The sequence below is a fragment of the Crocuta crocuta genome, unplaced genomic scaffold (genome assembly GCF_008692635.1).
Source record: "Crocuta crocuta isolate KB4526 unplaced genomic scaffold, BGI_CrCroc_1.0 scaffold36, whole genome shotgun sequence".
NCBI lineage: Eukaryota > Metazoa > Chordata > Mammalia > Carnivora > Hyaenidae > Crocuta > Crocuta crocuta.
In genome coordinates this window covers 14,528,543-14,548,278 of record NW_027532203.1, presented here as the reverse complement: position 1 = coordinate 14,548,278, position 19,736 = coordinate 14,528,543, and the positions used below count along the sequence as shown (strand labels likewise).

Sequence of the window (19,736 nt, the reverse complement as noted above, 5' to 3'; positions counted from 1 at the left end):
AGCCCACACACTGTGAGATTATGACCTGAGCATAAACCCAAGAGTCAGACATTTAACTGACTGAGCCACTCAGGCACCCCTCCCTAGAATTTTTTGAAGAAAAAATTTTTGGAATGGAATTTATTGGTCTTAAATATAGCAGTGTCTTCATGACTTTTGATGCATGAAAAAGCACTTTAAGGGATTGTACATAGAAATTTGAACAATGGATTATTCTTTTAAATATTCTCAATTTTTAAAAAAGGTCGTGTTGGAGCACCAATTTGGCTGTCAGTAGATAATGCAACTCTTGATTTCAGGTTCATGAGTTCAAGCCCCATGCTGGGCATGGCACCTACTTAAAAAAAAAAAAAAAAGGCCATATAACTAATTGGTATTTTTGTATAATCCATTTTTTCAAAAGGTGACATAAGGGAAACATAAAGGGTGCTAGATGTTGATTCTTAATGGAAAAGAGAATGTCTTTTTGTGGACTGCTAATTGTTTTAAGAGAACCTACTATTAGAATTCAATGGGATGTAAAATTCTGGGGTAGTTTTAGTTTAGAAGTAGTCAAGGGTTGTTTGCTAAAGAGAAAAAGGATAGCCCCCCAAAATAGCCTAAACCAAAATAGGGAGGTTCTGGGCAGAGAAGAGTTTACATTATTGGTGCAGTCTTAAGTTTTCTTTTTTTCTTTAAAACAAAGGCAGTTGTTCCCTAATTTGTTAAAGGAAAAGTGGTGTTGTATCAACTAGAGTCTAGGTTTGCTTGAGGTGTAACCACATAGGTGAAAGATGTTGATTATTGTTTTTTCATACCATGTATTTATCAAACAGCATTATTTGATTTGGATTTCTAGAAGAAAATTTCAGTTTGACTTACCGTTTAGGAGTTTTCTTTTTGGTTCTAACCCTGTAGGGGACATTCAATACATTTCACTTTGAAAGCATGTCACTTAACAATAAATGTAAATCCTGGAATTGGATAGCTATCAGATCCCACTCATTTCTACAGTGAGAAGTTAGCAAAAAGATATAGCTAAGTACTTGATCTCAGTTTGATCTTCTCATCTGGATAAACATTTTCCCCAGCCATTTGCTTTTCATCTAACTCATATGTGTAAGATAATTATTACTTCTAGGTTAATCAATAAACTAAGGAATACCTCTTCAGGACCATTGTTGGAAGTTGTTGGAGTATAGTCTATCTTGAAATTTCAGGGGGTGGGGTCTGTCAGATTGATTTGATAAAATATATCTGATGTCACTACTTCTAAATATACAGTTTTTGCTGATAAAGTAGTATTTTCAAATATTATGAAAAAATTCTGAGTTAGAGTTATTTTACGTTATAGTTGATTTTAGATGTTATTATAATACAACATTGTTTTTCTGGTAACAGAAGCTTATAAAATTTTAAATGTGTTTTTTATATAGCTCCACCAAGTATGTTGGTGAAGGATGAATATGTTCATGACTTTGAAGGACAGCCATCATTATCCACTGAAGGTCATTCAATTCAAACCATCCAGCATCCACCAAGTAATCGTGCCTCAACGGAGACCTACAGCACCCCAGCTCTGCTAGCTCCATCTGAGTCTAATGCCACCAGCACCACCAACTTTCCCAACATTCCTGTGGCTTCCACAAGTGAGTAGTAGAATCCAGTGTAGTCAGCAAGTTGATTTTCCCTATTTAATATTTATATGCATCACTTGGAGGAAACTCCCAAGTAAAAATTAAAAGTACTGTGTATCTTTTAAAGGAAAAAAGTCTTAAAAAGGTCTTTCAGTTGGTTCTAGAAAAAATGGTGTTTGTAATTTTATAATTGACTTAAATTTTTTTTTTTAATGTTTATTTTTGAGAGAGAGTGTGAGCAGTAGAGGGGCAAAGAGAGAGGGGTACAGAGGATCTGACGCGGGCTCTGTGCTGACCCCAGAAAGCCCAACAGGGGTCAAACTCATGAACCTCGACATTGTGATCTGAGCCAAACTCACAAACTGCGAGATAGTGACTTGAGGTGAAGTCGGACACTTAACCGACTGAGCCACTCTGACTCCCTTCCTTTTTTTTTTTTTTTTAATGTTTTTTTTATTTCTAGGAGAGAGAGACAGAGACAGCATGAGCAGGGGAGGGTCAGAGAGAGAGGGAGTCACAGATTGAAACAGGCTCCAGGCTCTGAGCCGGCAGTCAGCACAGCCCGACGCGGGGCTCGAACCCACGAACCGCGAGATCATGACCTAAGCGAAAGTCGGACGCTTAACCGACTAAGCCACCCAGGCGCCCCTCTGACTCCCTTACTTAAGTGATTTTATATTGGTGTACAGTCAACTTGGAATTTAAGTAATAACTTTGATTATAATAATGATCTAAATTAATGGCCTAATTTGTACTGCCTCTACTATCACATGCAGAAATAAGAATTGTTGTGAGCTTTCAGATATGTTTTAGAGAAGTGTTTGGGTAGTTAACAAGTAGTTTGGGACCAAGGTGTTTATAAATATTTCTGTTCATGGAATTGCAAGCTTTACTTTAATCAGAGTTTTTATTTTGCTTTATCTGGCAGAATATTACTTTATAATAGTCATTTCAGACTCCCATTGAGCAAATTTAGATAAAAGGATCTTGATAAATTTGTTTACAACATATATCCCTTAAGATAGACATTATATATTTTAGTCAGTTTTGAAGTAAAGCTAAATTCTATGCATCTGTTTTTTTTTTTTTTAACAAATTTTTTCTAAAAGGCTCTTCTCATGATAGAGATACCATCTTCTCTGCTACATTATAGAGGCAGAAGGATATCAGGTTTATCTTTTCTTAGGCCTGATCAAGGCAATAATGATGTTCTGTTAATATCGGTGTTTATTTTAAATTTTTTTTTTTAATGTTTTATTTATTTCTAGGAGAGAGAGAGAGAGAGACAGCGTGAGCAGGGGAGGGTCAGAGAGAGAGGGAGTCACAGACTCTGAAACAGGCTCCAGGCTCTGAGCTGGCAGTCAGCACAGAGCCCGACGCGGGGCTCGAACCCACGAACCGCGAGATCATTATCGGTTTTTATTTTCACAGTCACCAAATGTTGCATGGTTTGCTGTTGGCAAGTGGAGTCACTTTTTTTTTGTAAGCTAATTAGAGAGCAGGTTCTTGGTATGTGTATGGTGTTATTTGTACCTGGTTGCTAAGGAGAGTGTATCTAAGCCCACATCAGCAGTAGATTGTTGATAGATCTTGACTAATACTTTGTTCGCTGTCACCAAAGGAAGCATTATTCTGTTTGATATCAAATGAGATTCAAAATAGAAATTTGATCTTTGGAATAAATGGAGGACTGATTTCTGTAATTGAGTTTACAAGTAAAGTATACCAAACATCCTCCCTTTATTTTTTTAAAAAATTTGTTTTTTAATGTTTTATTTATTTCTGAGAGAGAGCGAGAGAGACAGTGTGAGCAGGAGAGGGTCAGAGAGAGAGGGAGATACAGAATCTGAAGCAGGCTCCTGGCTCTGAGCTAGCTGTCATCACAGAGCCCGACATGGGACTCGAACCCACGAACTGTGAGATAATGACCTGAGCCGAAGTCGGACGCTTAACCAACTGAGCCACCCAAGCGCCCCAAACATCCCCCCTTTAATTCATTTTACCGCTTCACCAAAATATATGTAGCAATATATTTTGGATTTGCTACCTGAGATGACAGTCTCACCATCGACAGCATATTCTAAGTGGATTGTATAGCTTAAGCACATACTTTAGAACCTGAACCCTCTTCATCACTTAGCACTATTGTCTGTCTATTCTTTATTTACCAGTTTGGGAATATAGTTGACAGAGCAGTCAGGGGTAGATAATAAAAGAAAGCACATTACAGCCACCCAGGCACAGATTAGTATTAGAGTACAGCCACTTATTTTTATCGATATTATCTGCAGATTAAATTTGCATGCCTTTGTTGATGCTTGCTAAAGTGCCTTTGACTAACTCTTCTGTTTCCTAGAGCCAAGTCTATTGAAAACCAGGAAAAGTGATATGAATGAAACACGGATAGTTTTTCTTGGTATTTTTTGGATATATTTTCACAATTCAATAGTGATTTCTTTTAAGAATTTGTTGCAAAATGTTCTTGTAGATCTCAAAAAGTGTGTTGATAGAGTTAAAAGAAAAGAAACTTGACAAAATAGGGGGAATTGGAAGACTATTTCTCCAGGGTGACTCAGTTGGTTAAGCATCCAACTTCAGCTCAAGGCATGATCTCACAGTTTGTGGGGTTGAGCCTTGCATCGGGCTCTGCACTGGTGGTGTGGAGCCTGCTTGGGATTCTCTCTCTGTCCCTCGCTCTCTCTGCTCATTCCCCACTGTGCTCGCTCGCTCTCTCTCTCTCTCTCTCAAAAATAAACTTAAAAAAAAAGACAACTATTTCAAATAAGTTATTTGAAATTATTATTTCATTATTTAGTTGTATTATTTAATTTCATCTTATATACTTGGAATTGTGTAATAGAAATATTCAGTACGGATAATAACCTGTGTTCATTTGGCACTTGAATATCTTCAGGTTTTTTTTTTAAGTATCTGTAAATTAAAATAACCTCATTTCTCCTATATAGGGACACTTTTGTAAGTTAGCTAAGAATCTGTGGCATGTACAGTTGTTAAAAGCAAGAGTAAAAATGTCATTAACATTTGCAGATAACTTGGAAATAATTTTTTGGGATGAGTAGGGAGGGAGGTTGCTAAAAACATCATCTTTAAATAATTTGGGAATATTGAAATAATCTCTTTAGCTTTTAATTTTATAATCCTAGCCCTAAGGAGATGTGATTTGTAGAGAGGAGAAAAATGTTCCTTTTCCTTGATAACTTTGATCAATGGTGTCGTTTGTGTATCTTGATTATATTCCCATTTAGATGAGAAAAGACTGAAGTGATGCCAGTGGTAACAATTATGAAATTGCATTGCTTTCCAAATGGGATAAACAGTTGACTTCATTAATGCTTGCTTGAAGAAATCAAGCATTTTCCACTTAAAAAAAAAAAAGACATTAAAAATGTAGGTCATTGGGGCACCTGGCTGGCCTGGATGGTGGGGCATGCAACTCTTGATCTTGGAGTTGTGGGTTTGAGCCCCACGTTGAGGGTAGAGATTACTTTAAAAAAAAAATTAATACAATCTTTAAAAAAATGTAGGTCAGTAAGCAATATTATGGAATGGTTTTGAATAGGATAGAAGCCAGAGGAGTCTTAATCCTCCTGGTATTACATATAGGAATGGTAACTAATTTCTTGTAAATCCAGGAATATGGTAGTGTTCTTGGAAAGAGATGATTTTTGGTTTTTAAAAGTACATGAAAAAATTTCAAAGTAGACTTAGAGTTTGTTGTTGTGGTTTTTTGTTTTTCGTTTTTTTTTGTTTGTTTTGTGGGGTTTTTTTGTTTCTGGGTTTTTTTTCCTAGCAATGCTCTATTGATGGAACAGTGGAGCTTGAACTTTTCTAAACTTCACCTTACCCATCACATTCCATTTAAAATATTTGCCTGCTCTGCTTTTCTTTTATCAAACCCTAGCATTTTGCCATTACCAGTACCAGTGCTGATAATAATGAATATCTAGTTTTCAGCATTTTCTTGAGCCTGGACTTTTGGAGTCCTAATCAGAAGGGTCTAGAGCTAGATGGCATGGCCAGGGATGACCTGATGTGCTTCTGAAGTTACTATGATAGGCTATACATATAGTGGGATTTTGCTGGAATGTGAAGAATATTAATGAAGGAAAAGTCCTCTAAAATTAGCTAGACATTACTTAAGGTGAATAACTTCCAACTTTTTCAAGTTAAGGTTTGCCATCACAGATGACTTCAGGGTTTGTTATTTGATAGACCATGGACTAGTTCCACTTTTTGCCCATCTTTATAGTCTCGATTATCAGATATAGTTGGTCCTTCATTTGCTGTATAAAAACATAGGGTTGCATCTAAAAATTTTAATGTCTTCTTGTTCCTCTAGGTCAGCCTGCCAGTATACTGGCAGGCAGCCATAGTGAAGGATTGTTGCAGATAGCTTCAGGGCCTCAGCCAGGACAGCAGCAGAATGGATTTACTGGTCAGCCAGCTACTTACCATCATAGTATGTACATGCTTTTTAAAATCTTTTATGTAGTTGAGAAAAAAATAGGCAGACTTTATAAAAGCAAATTAATCCATGTGGGCCTTAATTTTTAGACAGCACTACCACCTGGACTGGAAGTAGGACTGCACCATACACACCTAATTTGCCTCACCACCAAAACGGCCATCTTCAGCACCACCCGCCTATGCCGCCCCATCCCGGACATTACTGTAAGCTCTTGTTTTTGTTGTAAGGGCCTTTTCTTTTTGAGAACTTGTTTTCTTTCTTTTTTTTTTTTTTAATGTTTTTACATCTTTTATTCATCTTACAATTTAGTTTCATTAAATGATTACTACTTTTCAGCATTTTTGGTAAAAACAGTATTATTTACTTTTCATGGTTTTGTTATCATTTGTTTCAGAGGAATAATGTTTACTAAATTTATTTCTCTGTTGCTAATGTTTCATTAACATCACATTGATTTCCATTCATTTGTTTGTTTACTTTGTATATGGTCTTAGATCTCATGTATATCTGTATATCCACCCTAAGTGGATTGAAATCCCTTGAGTTGCAAGATCTCAAGGTTTCCCTCATCATAGTATTCAGCAAACTGTAGACACTTAGGTGTTGACTTTGTCATTACTCTGTCAGGCTTGATTTGGAGGGATGCTCTACTAATTATCATAGCTTGTAGTTTCAGACAGAGTAGGAACATTGTTCATTTGGCTTAGTCAAATCAAGAGCATGAATTTTTTTTATGTATTAAATTCCTTTTCCTCCATTATAAGGTCAGTAGTACCAAAGAAAACTTGGAAAATAGAGAAAAGTGTAAATAAGAAAAGAAAAATTACCCAGAGATATCCACTTCTAATATTTTGTCATATTTTTTTCTTCTAGTCTTATAAATGGGTTCTATACATTTGGGAAAGAAAGGGTTGTACTATGTATATATTGTTGTATCTTGCTTTTTTTTCAATTATGTTACTATTTTCCATATCTTTCCATAATTTTTTGTGGCTTCTTGGCAGCATAGTGGTTAAGGTGCTGAGTTTGGACCCTTAACTGGCTGGGTGACCATTGGCAAGTTATATAACCTCTACTAACTAAGCTTTAAGGGTAATAGTAGTGTCTGTCTCAAGGAGTGTTGTAAGAAGTAAATGGAATAATTCATGTGAAGGGGTTAGCACAAAGTTTTAACACTTAGTAACCTCTCAATTATGCTACTGTTCCATCATGTAAATATCCTTAATTTAATAAACTTAAACATTTGGTCTTAGAATGGACCTAATAATTTGAGTTATTGTTGTATATTGTGTTGTAAATTATACTTGATCACCTTACATGAATAATTCATTTATAATTTACATTAAATTTTGCATGTACAATTATTGTAAATTGCTTAACAGCACTTGGCACATAGCATTAAAATGTTAGCTATTAAATATCCACAAAAGTAACTTGAGAGTATTTGCTTATAAACAGTAATCTAAACTAAGCTTTTAAATTTTTAGACATTGAATAAGCTTGATCTAAACCACTCCTAAGGTATGATAGTTATGTTTAAAGTAAGGTTTATTAAAAGTTTTAGCATTGGAAAACTTTTAATAAATAAAAATGAGATTTTTATTGTCTTCTCTTTAGGGCCAGTTCACAATGAGCTTGCATTCCAGCCTCCCATTTCCAATCATCCTGGTAAGTGTATTTCAACAATGATTCCCTACATTTAGATTTTTTTTATAGTAATGAAAACACACACACACAGGTTTTAGTATAGTTACACAGTAACCTCACTTTTTAGTAAGTAGTATAGTCCCTCTGGCATTAGCTAATCAACAGTTTATGAGTAGCAGATATAGTCACACATAAGCTATTTGATACTTTTTAACTGAAAGAAAAGACAAGAACTGTTTTTTCAGCTAAAATATGAAGTACCAAAATGCTGGTTTTAGCATTGAATACATAAATATGCAGCAGAAGAAAACTAGGTTTCAAAATAGAACAGCTATAAAACTGTAGTTTAAAAAGCCAGGAAAAAATGTAAAGTGAAAAGTGAATGCTGAAAATAAAAATAATTCACTGTGTCTGTTTTAGAAGGTAGATTCAGGAATTTTTGATTAACTGGAATTGTTAGAAACTTTTTGATTAAATTATGTTCAAAGGAGTAAATAGCTGAATAGATTTCCTCAGTTCAGATTTGAATATATCTTTTAAACTGTAGAAGTAAAAAAGAGAAAGTTTAAGTAAAATAAAATACTGAAGGCTTCTTAACATAAACATAGCATTTTGATTTTTTTCCTCTATCCCTTACTATCTGTTTTTCTTAGATTACAAAGATGCAAATAAAATTCATAGCTTAATTTTTCTCCTAATTAAAAGTAATTTGTTTTATTATGAAGAATTTCAAACGTATACCATATATCATNAATTGTACTCATCCCTCAGTTTCAGCCATTATCAACTAAGGACCAGTCTGGTCTCATTCATACCCTCACCTATTATTTTGAAGGAAAGCCTATAAAACTGTTTTATATAGAAATACATCAGCATATATTTCCAATAAAATTAAAAAATATAAAACTACAATAACCATAGTGATCAATTTAAAGGATAACTTACAGTTCTTCAAATAAATCTACATAATTTTCTTAAACAGTGTTCTGTTTGTTATTTTTTATGTTGGTTCTACTTTTTCTTCTAGCTGTTAAAAAAAAAAGCCATTGAGGGTAAGATGTTCAAGCTTATAACACTTCTCATGTTTTGGTTTAAGAAATTTGAAGAGTTTCTGAATCAAAAAGCCAAATTGCTTTATAGAGATTGCATCAGAGTATGAGAACCAGTTTTACTTACCATGCTTGCCAGCATAGGTATGATAGTTCAGTAGTCTTTTTGCTGATTTAGGAGGCAAATAATACTGGTTTTGATTAGAAGAAAAATGCTACTTGCAGGGCAGAAGTACTTTTTAACCATACATATACACTAGTTAAATTATCCTCTTCAGTGGATTTTCTATATGTTATTTTTATATTTATTGAACATTTTTTATGGGTTAAGGAACCTTCCCTTTTTATAAACATTTTTATTGAGAAATATAGTATAGAGGAAAATATATAAAAAAAGTATATATACAGTCTCATGAATAATATTAACACCAACACCTAGGTAACCACCACCCAGATTAAGAACTGAAACAACATTCCTAGAAAACTTCCTATCCCATGCATTTTGTTTTCAATCAAAAACTTTTCTTTTTATCCCTAGAGATCAGCATTATATTGCTTTTTATGGATACTGCTTTTTTTTTTTTTTGCAAGTGATGAATGCATCCCTAGACAGTCTGGTAGATTGGTTTTACTTGTTTTTAAAATTATATAAATGAAATCATTATATCAGACTCTTAAGTTGTTATGAATAAATATATTGTGATGAGAGGGGAAAACCTAGAGTCTTAAGAATGAGAATTTTTGCTGGCTTCAGTGAAGCATCATTGAAAGGCATTAGTGATCCCTAGGATTTTGCGGAGCCTCAGTGTCCATATGGCTTAGTGGAAGGTGGTCTGCAGGAAGGAGGGTAACCAGAGCTCAGAACAAAGACCTACTCTGAAAGGGATGGTGAGGTGGGTTAGAAATGGTGGCTGGTTATTTGGACTCTTTTGGATTCAGCAATTGCTTTTGGCTTCTTGATAGATTTCTTTCCTTCTCGTGATGGAACTGATGTTGAGGTCTAACAGCTCCTGGTGGTTAGGGACTAACATTAACTAGTTATGAGGATACACATCTGGAACACCCCACATTGGTATTACAGCTTCTGTCTTGAGTACACTAGGAAATGACTTAATGGTAAGAATTATTATGAAAGGTCTCTGCCCAAGTGGTTGGGAGAGGATCAACTCTGCACATACACATGTAGTGGAGTCAGCTGGTTACAACCCAGATGGCAGTGAACTCTTTGGCTATGAATACTCAAAGGCCCCAGAGGCGTTTACCTGACAACTGTTATCTTCATTACTCCTATTATTTTAACTGGTCTCCCTGTTGGGAAGATTTGTAGTCATAGTTTAATCTCTACTTTTATTCAGTATTTCTTTTAAAATTTGAATCCAGTTATTTCTCTGCTGAAGAACTTGCATTGATTTCCCTGTTCATTGTTTGGCCAAAGGATGAAGTCGAAATTCCTTAGCTGGGTAGAAAACAGTCTCTGATCCTGGTCCATGTGTACTTTTCTAGCCTTGTCTCTTTATGCTTTAGCCATCCTGAACCGCATACGCAAGCTTGCTCAGCTATCATTCCTCTGTGCTGCTTTTGTACATGCTGTTGTCCTATGTCTTGCACCATATATTAGTTACCTGTTGTTCTGCAACATACTACTCCCAAACTTAGCTGGGTAAACCAGTAGTAATCATTTATTATACTTAGTTTCTGTGGGCCAGGGATCTGGGAATGGTTTGGTTGGTTTGCTCTGCCTTAGAGTTGCATGAGCTTGCAGTCAGGATGTTGGCTTGGGTTGCTGTCATCTGAAGGATTTTCCAGGGCTGGAAGGTTCACTTTCTGGGTGGTTCACCTATGTAGCTGGTAAGTTAATGTTATTGTCAGCAGGAAGCTTCAGTTTCTCTCTGCATGGAGCTTCTCAAGTGTCTTCACATGATAGCTAACTTCCCCCCAGAGTAAGTGATCAAGCGAAGGCAAGACAGAGCCTCAGGGTCTTTTAAGATTTAGCGTTGGGGGCACTTGGGTGGCTCAGTTGGTTAAGTGTATGACTCTTGATTTTATCTCAGGTCATGATCTCACAGTTCATGAGTTTGAGTCCCACATCGGGTTCTGCGCTGACAAGTGGGGAGCCTGCTTAAGATTCTCTCTCTCCCCTTTCTCTGCCCCTACCGTGTTCACACTCTCTCTCAAAATAAATAAATAAACTTAAAATTTTTAAAAAAGACAGTATCAAAAGTCATGTCATAATTTCTGTAAGAGCCTATTTTGTGCGGAGGGGACAACACAAGGATGTGAATACCAGGAGGTGAGAATCCTTGGGGGCCATCTTGATGCCCACCCACACACACCTCAGCTCCTAAATATGGCAAATTCTTTTTTTTTTTTTTTTTAACGTTTATTATTTTGAGAGAGAGCACGGGTCAGGGAGGGGCAGAGAGCAAGGGAGAGAGATAATCTCAAATAGGCTTCGAGTTGTTAGCATGTAGCCCAGTGCGGAGCTCATTACCCTGAACCATGAGATCATGACCTGAATCGAAATCAAGAGTCAGATGCTCAACACCCTGAGCCTCCCAGGTGCCCCTGTGCAAACTCTTTTTAGGATCTAGCTGGAGTATACCCCTTTTGGGAAGCCTTTCCTAATCCTTATGTCCTCTGCTACCTAGTACTTTTAATTCTATCAGATTACAGTTAGTTCACTAGTCTGTTATCCTTGACTCATGAACAAATAAATAGAAAGCAAAGTGGGAAGCCCAGGTGGCTCAGTTGGTTGAGTGTCCAGCTTCAGCTCAGGTCATGATCTCACGGTTGGTGGGCTTGAGTCCTGCATCAGGCTCTGTGCTGACAGATCAGAGCCTGGAGCTGCTTCTGATTCTGTGTCTCCCTCTCTCTCTGCCCCTCCCCTGCTCACGCTCTGTCTCTCCCTCTCTCTCAAAAATAAATAAACATTTGAAAAAAAAAAACACAGAACAGAAAGCAAAGTAATGCTCGTTTTAGGTGTGTGGTTAATGTGGCCCTTTCAGGTTTGATTGAGAAAATATTCTATCCCAGACTTAGGACCTTAAAGAGGGGAAATAAGCATATACCTCTGAATATATAAAATATTTTAAATAATTAAAAATCATCAATAATAAATGTGAATCTATTTTGAGAAATGATTTTTCTTTATTAAAAATTTTTTTTTAATGTTTAGTTTTGAGAGACAGAGCATGAGCTGGGGAGGGGCAGAGAGTAAGGGAGATACAGAATCCGAAGCAGGCTCCAGGCTCTGAGCTGTCAGCACAGAGCCCAACACTGGCCGTGAACTCATGAGCTGTGAGAACTTGGCCTGAGCTGAGTTGGACGCTTAACTGACTGAGCCACCCAGGAACCCTGAGAAATTATTTTTGAGGACAGTTACATAAATGTTTTCAGAAATAGAGGTAATATAAATTGTAGAAAATGAAAATAATTAGTATTGGTCATTACCTTGGTATTAAGGATTTCAGGTAGGCCATATATTTTATGCTTTGACTTTGATAACTAAGTTAAAAAAAATTTTGGAGGTTAGTCATTTTATTTCTTTTTTATGGATTAACTTTTTGCTTTTTCTTAAAGCTGAGATGTATTCATCAAATTAAATATTGATTGCAAATTAAAGTGAGTTTCCTCAGTGTCTTTGGGTTGTTTTGATAATTCCAAATGGATTCAAAATTGACAGATTTCCAAATTCAGATTGTATTTTAGTGCTTTGGGACTGTCTACCATTCAAGAGAGTATCTTTATGTATAGATAAAAGATTCTCCTAGGGCATCTCATTCAGATCTAAATAATAAAATAATTCATAATAGTCTCTTGAACACTTTAACCAAGTTTTTGACTTCTTGAATTACTATATTTCAGAAATGGAAGGTAATGTCTGGAGACTTATATTTCCCAGTGTAATTGAATAATTGTTTGCTAAGCTGTGCTTTATAATACATTTCTCCATTATAAAAAATATTTAGCTAAGTTCTTATATTGTTAAAAAAAAATTCAAGTTGTTAACTCAGGTCTTTTAAAAACCTTTTCTCTGGGGTGCCTGGGTGGTTCAGTTGGTTAAGCATCCAACTTTGGCTCAGGTCATGATCTCACAGTTTGTGGGTTTGAGCCCCGTGTCGGGCTTTGTGCTGACAGCTCGGAGCTTGGAGCCTGCTTCGGATTCTGTGTCTCCCTCTCTCTCTGCTCCTACCCCAGTCGTGCTGTCTCTCTCTCTCTCTGTCTCTCTCTCTCTCTCTCTAGAATAAATAAACAATACATACATACATACATACATACATACCTTTTCTCTCAACAGTAATAAGCCACCCATAGGCTTCCTGAGACCAGCTCAACTTCACTAATTCAGCAACAAGAAGCTAAAAGTAGCAAATGAGCAAGCACATTAACAATCCCACCCCCTCTTGTAGGAGTTGTTGGGACATTAAGAAACCTCTCTCTAAACTGAGTAGTTACATCCTGCTGTTAATACTAGTTTTGAGAACCTGCAGGCTTGTCATCTATATGGCATTTGAGTCTTGGAGCAAAAGAGCAAAAAGAGATCTAGAAAGTATTTTTTTTTTAAGTTTATTTATTTATTTTGAAAGAGAGTGCGAGCACGAGTAGGGGAGAGGCAGAGAAAGAGAATCCCAAGTAGGATACACGTTGGTAGAATAGAGCTGGATGTGGGGCCTGAACACACAAACCATGAGATGACCTGAGCCAGAATCCAGAGTTGGACACTTAACCAACTGAGCCACCCCAGGCACCTCAGGATCTGGAAAGTCTTAATGAGTGCTTCTTTTTTTTTTTTTTTTTTTAATTTTTTTTTTTAATGTTTTTATTTATTTCTAGGAGAGAGAGAGAGACAGCGTGAGCAGGGGAGGGTCAGAGAGAGAGGGAGTCATAGACTGAAACAGGCTCCAGGCTCTGAGCTGGCAGTCAGCACAGAGCCCGACGCGGGGCTCGAACCCACGAACCGCGAGATCATGACCTAAGCGAAAGTCGGACGCTTAACCGACTAAGCCACCCAGGCGCCCCTTAATGAGTGCTTCTTATTCCATACTTCTATTTAAAAAAAAAAGTTTCCTCCTGTCTGTTTAGCAAATTGAAAGTGGAAAGTTTTTCACATGGTATGTATCCCAGGACTGCCAAGTTCTCTGGAACCCTCTTAGATTGCCTCTGGTTCTCTCTGTCCTCATAGATAGTAACCCCCTTCCTCCTTTCTTAGGCCTTAATAATCTCTTAACAGATGGTCGTTTTTCATCTCTGGTCTGTGGTGTGCAATTCTGATGCCAGTTTCTGTTTACTTCAAGTTTCTTAAAACTCTTCTTCCCAGTAGTAGGAGATCAACTCATGCTAAACCTATTCGAGATGCAGCTTTCTGTCACCATCATTGCTGTATGGTGTCTGAGATCATTAGGCAAACAAAAACCTCTTTGGCAACTGGGAAATAATAAAATAAGGTTTAAGTGCAATTGCAGATATTACAATTCATGACGATAAAAGTATCTTTTTTCTTATTTAAACATGGAGATTATACAGTTCTCTTTTTCTTCCCTGAAGTGACTCTCATGGAAAAAGGTTGCTCACCATGGAACTTTACTTCTGGATAGTGGTCTTCAGTAAGAACGAGAAAATGCATGTACTTATGCCTGTTTTTACTGAGTATTCTAGACATTCATGGCTTTAGGGCATTGTTTGTAACAGAATTTACTGTTTGGACTGTTTAAAACCTCTTTTAAGTGCTGTATTTTTACTTCCAAAACATTGGGTAGCTGGTAACTTATTTTTAGCTTTAGCTTCAACCAATATACCTGCCAGTTATGTTTGCCGAAGCTTTTTGGTCATAGTACAATGGGATGTCTTCTATAAAGAATAACATCACAAATATTTCAGAACTGTTTTTTAAGAGGGGACTTCAGTATATCACTGCTTTTCAAGTTTTAATGATAACCAAAAATATTTAGAAATATAAGTATTTGTGATTAGTTGATTTGATCTGTGTGGCAAAACATTTCATTAGTTAAGTTTTTGAATTACCATCTTCACGTGGTCTGTTTTTTCATTGAAGAGTACTTTCTTCCTTGACAGCGTTTTTTGTTTTAAATGTTTATTTATTTTTGAGAGTGAGAGAGACAGAGCGTGAGTGGGGGAGAGGCAGGGAGAGAGGGAGACACAGAATGTGAAGCAGGCTTCAGGCTCTGAGCTGTCAGCACAGAGCCTGATGTGGGGCTTGAACCCACAAACTGTGGGATCATGACCTGAGCTGAAGTCAGACACTCAGCTGACTGAGCCACCCAGGCACCCCCTTGACAACATTTGAAAAGCAATTAGATACATAGATTTTACAAGATTTTTGAAAATATATTTGAAACGTCTGTCATACTTCATTTTAAGATATTTTGGGGGTTTGAGAAGATCTATTATTTTGTCATTCTAAGTATCTTTACAGATTGTTGAAAGTTTTATTGCTGCAAATTCTAGTTGCATCACAGTTCATAAAGGGCACATTGAGAAGCATATCAGTAATTGGTTTATCAACAGAAGGCTTTCATTCTCTAATAAGTGGCAGTGACCTTTCCCCCTTAAAGAAGTCAAATTCAGTTTTACTCCAGGGCTTTTGCATTTGCTTTCTTCTTGAAGTGTTCTGTTCACAGTCTTTAAATAAATATGTGGTCTTTCAAAGTTATCTTTTCAGATAGGATGTACCACCCCTGCCCTCTAGTCTGAAGGATGCTTTCTAGTTGTCTTCTGTTCCACACTCCATTTTACTTTCTTCACAGTGTTTATCATTACCTGAGTCATCTTACTCACTTATCTCCTTATTTACCTCTGCATTTCAATGAGAATAGGAACACCAACTGTCTGGTTTTTTGCTGTGTATGCCATGCCTAGAATAATTTCTAGAGGGGCCTCTGGGTGGCCCAGTCAGTTAAGTGTCTGACTTCAGCTAAGATCATGATCTCAAGGTCCGTGAGTTCAAGTGTCACGTCAGGCTCTGTGCTGACAGCTGGAAGCCTGTAGGCTGTTTCAGGTCTGTGTCTGCCTCTCTCTCTCTGCTCCTCTCGTGCTTGCACTCTATCTCTCTGTCTCAAAAATAAACATTTAAAAAAATTAGAGTAATTCCTAGATACTCTATAAAATTGTTAAGTTAGTTAAAAAAGGAAAACCAAATAATTTCCATTTATGTTGTCTCTGTAATAATTGTTGTATTCAAACAAAAATTAGAAAAACTTGATGAACTTTATTTGCGAATCAAACCAAGTAGTGCCTTTTTCCTCAATCACTTAAAATTATTTTAAGTCATTTATTGTTGCTTAAATGAATACACTAAATACATCTTCAGAGTCAAAATTGTAGTAGTCAACATGAATTGACTTCACTAAAAATACAGATGGAACAAATGACCTTTCAACCAAGAGTCAGTTGAGAATTCATATTCATAGCAACTGTGTGGTAGAGGAGTATAATTAACCTTGACTCTAGTTTGGGATGGCTGACTTGCTTATGCCCTCTCTCTCAATTAGGGATCTATTCAAATATGCTGTAAATTGATGTTACTCAAGAATACTTCCCTGGAATATGTCTTACAGGCAGTGTGTTTTAAAAAAAATAGAAGTTCAGACCACATAGAAAATATGTGTAGTCAAATGAAATACTATGATAAAGTAATTTATTTTAGATTCTAATTACTTCCGTTCTTTAAATTCCTAGTTGGCCGAATCCTTTGAGGTAAGAACCAATTTCCAGATTTTAAAAATGATTAGAGTTTCAAGAATACTAGGTACTGAGCTGAGAAATGGAAGACATGGAAGTGTCTACTTTTTTTTAATGTTTGTTTATTTTTGAGAGAGTGAGCACAAGCAGGGGCGAGGCAGAGAGACAAAGGGGGATACAGAATCCCAAGCGGGCTCAGGCTCTAAGCTGTCAGTACAGAGCCGGACACACAAACTGAGATCATGACCTGAGCCAAAGTCAGATGCTTAACTGACTGAGTCACCCAGAAGCCCCTGGAAGTGCCTACTTTTTAACACATTGTCATTTTCATAAAATTCTTTTGGGTGCTTTTCAAATGCCTGTCCCCTTCCTTCACCTTTTCTTTTAGGAAAAGCTTTGTCTTAAGGAGTGAAAGTGAATCCTTTGTGTCTTACATGGGTAGATGTTCTCCTGTTTATTTTCTGTAGCTCCTGAGTATTGGTGTTCCATCGCTTACTTTGAAATGGATGTTCAAGTAGGAGAGACATTTAAGGTTCCTTCAAGCTGCCCTATTGTTACTGTTGATGGATATGTGGACCCTTCTGGAGGAGATCGCTTTTGCTTGGGTCAACTCTCGAATGTCCACAGGACAGAAGCCATTGAAAGAGCAAGGTATTGTTGATTGTATAGTTAATTATTTTTAAAAATTGAACGTAGTACATTGTCATTTATTCTTTAACATTTTTTAATGTTTATTTTTTTGGAGGGAGGGAGGGAGAGAATGAAAGAGAGAGAACAAGTGAGGGAGGGACAGAGAGAGGGAGAGACAGAGAGAGGGAGACGAGGATCCCAAGCAGGCTCTGTGAGGCTTAAACTCAGAAACCCTGAGATCTTGGCCTGAGGCGAAGTTGGATGCTTAATGGACTAAGCCACCCAGGTGCCCCCATTATCATTTATTCTAAGTTATATTTTTCAGTGTAGATTTATAAGATTTTTAATATAAACAAAAGAAAAACATCATCTTAAAAAGTCAGAATTTGTAAGCAATGTATTGTAATTATAGATGTTTGTTATTTAAAATATAATAAAAAGGGGTCTTTTAATAAAGTTAGTGACATTCGTATGTTTTGAATAGTAAACTAGACCTTTGGTATCCAGTTTGGAAAGTAATCTTTATTTCCTCTGATTATATATTATTTCTACAAATCTGTTGAGAGGAAATAATATAAAATGAGGATGTTTTTGTAAGTATTATTTATAATGTTGGAAAAGTGATAATTAAAGGGAAATGCTTAAGTAAGTTTTGATAAACTTTCATTTTTATGTAGTCATTAAAATGTGAATTAAAAGCATATATAGCAAATGTAAATGCTTAAGATGAAATATTACAGGAAAATAGTTTTGGGTACTATATGATCTCAACTCTTGAAGGAAGTGTGTATGTGCATAAGTGTGTACTCATGGTTCTGTCACTAGCCATGTGACTGGCGAATTACTTATTCTCTAAGCCAGTGCTGTCTAATAGAATTTTCTGTGATGAAAGAGATAGTTTGTATTTGTACTGTTCACTACCTACATTAAAACATGGCTAATGAGCACTTAAAATGTGGCTTATATGATTAACTGAATTTTGTAATTAGTTTAATTTAAATAGTCACATGTAACTAGTAGGTATTGACTTGGATAGTGTAACTGTACACTTTTATAAGCTTTAGTTTCAACATTTGAAAAATGGGCTTAGTAGTATCTACTGAATTGTGAAGGTTAAGTGAGAATTTCTGTTAAGTATTCGGCACATAGTAAATATGTATATGCTCATCATTATTTTATATGAATAAGATTTTTAAAAAGGAAATATACAAAAATGTTAATAATGCCTGTCTTTCCGTTATGGTATGGGATAATGTCTTTCATTTAAAAAAAAATTTAATATTGGGTATGCTACATAATCTGAACCAAAACTTATTTTTAAATACTTACCCAAACAAAATGTGATTCCCTTTTTTCTTCCCAAGGTTGCACATAGGCAAAGGTGTGCAGCTGGAATGTAAAGGTGAAGGTGATGTTTGGGTCAGGTGCCTTAGCGACCATGCAGTCTTTGTGCAGAGTTACTACTTAGACAGAGAAGCGGGCCGTGCACCTGGAGATGCTGTTCATAAGATCTACCCAAGTGCATATATAAAGGTTAGTTACAGTTTTGCTCAAATATTTTAGACTTGAAAGTTCTATTTGTTGTTTAAAGAATTGAGATGGAGGCGGGAGCAATAGCAAAATGTCTTTTTATGTATTAAACAGTCAGAAGTGATGTTTGTATATAAAACATATTTCTTGGGGGATTTATTGACATTATTGCCTATTGAGTTTTATGGTTGCATTCATGCCCTATTGTTTATTAATAAATTTGTTAAGCGTTTTTGAGTAAAACACAAGCTCTTGAAAATATTGAGTGAAATCTCCAAATTTGTATTCCTTTGATTTACAAAATATATAAAAATCAGACTCTAGAATTTTATCTTAGCCAATCTTCAGGATTGTTTGGAGGGGAATTCTAAAATAAATAGCTTTTCAAATTAAGAACCTGAGAAATGAAAAATTCTTCAATACCAGATTATTAATGTAATTTTGTGCATTGAATGAACATTTATTATTTATTATGATATTTATTATATCATTTTGCATATTAAGCCTGAAGTATCTATCATTTATTACATATTCAACCCATTTCAATTTTGGTTTATAACATAAAACACTATTTTTGAGAGGAAGTTGGAATTAGAAAGGCTAAATATATTTTTAATTTCAGATTTTCTATAGTCATCCTAAGCGTCTTCATTGTTGGCTATTGTAAATTAGTGGAATTAACTGAAACTCATCACTTCTTTCCAGGAAACTGCTTAACATACAAATAAATTAGTGTATACAGAGATGGAATTGCTGTATTGCCTCACAGCAACAAACCCAGTATCTCAGTTTCAGTTAAAGGGTATAGGGATCTTTGTTTTACAACAAAACTTTTAAATATTATCAAGTATAGTGAAAATAACAAACCCTTATGTAGCCATCATCCAGCTTCAACAATGATCAGCATTTTATCAACTTCTATTGTGCTTATCACTTTACTTTTTTTTCTCCAGTAATTTAAAGCCATTTGCATGGGGTGCCTGGGTGTCTTAGTCAGTTAAGCATCCAACTTCAGCTCAGGTCATGATCTCATGGTTCGTGGGTTCGAGCTCCACGTCGGGCTCTGTGCTGACAGTT

The 19,736-nt window shown here is 36.0% G+C and overlaps 1 protein-coding gene across 2 annotated transcripts in view; it reads left to right on the top strand.

Moving 5' to 3' along the window:
* Window positions 1-19,736, top strand: part of SMAD4 (SMAD family member 4) — a 55,797-nt gene that overhangs the window by 24,147 nt on the left and 11,914 nt on the right. For both annotated transcript variants that reach the window (XR_013338396.1, XM_077777597.1), the window contains exons 5-10: window positions 1,416-1,628; window positions 5,977-6,096; window positions 6,192-6,308; window positions 7,723-7,773; window positions 16,967-17,150; window positions 18,494-18,662. Coding sequence is in view for 1 of the 2 variants with exons in the window: in XM_077777597.1 (XP_077633723.1) it covers window positions 1,416-1,628; window positions 5,977-6,096; window positions 6,192-6,308; window positions 7,723-7,773; window positions 16,967-17,150; window positions 18,494-18,662 (854 nt within the window). In the remaining variant the exon portion in view is untranslated. The remainder of the gene's footprint in view (window positions 1-1,415; window positions 1,629-5,976; window positions 6,097-6,191; window positions 6,309-7,722; window positions 7,774-16,966; window positions 17,151-18,493; window positions 18,663-19,736) is intronic.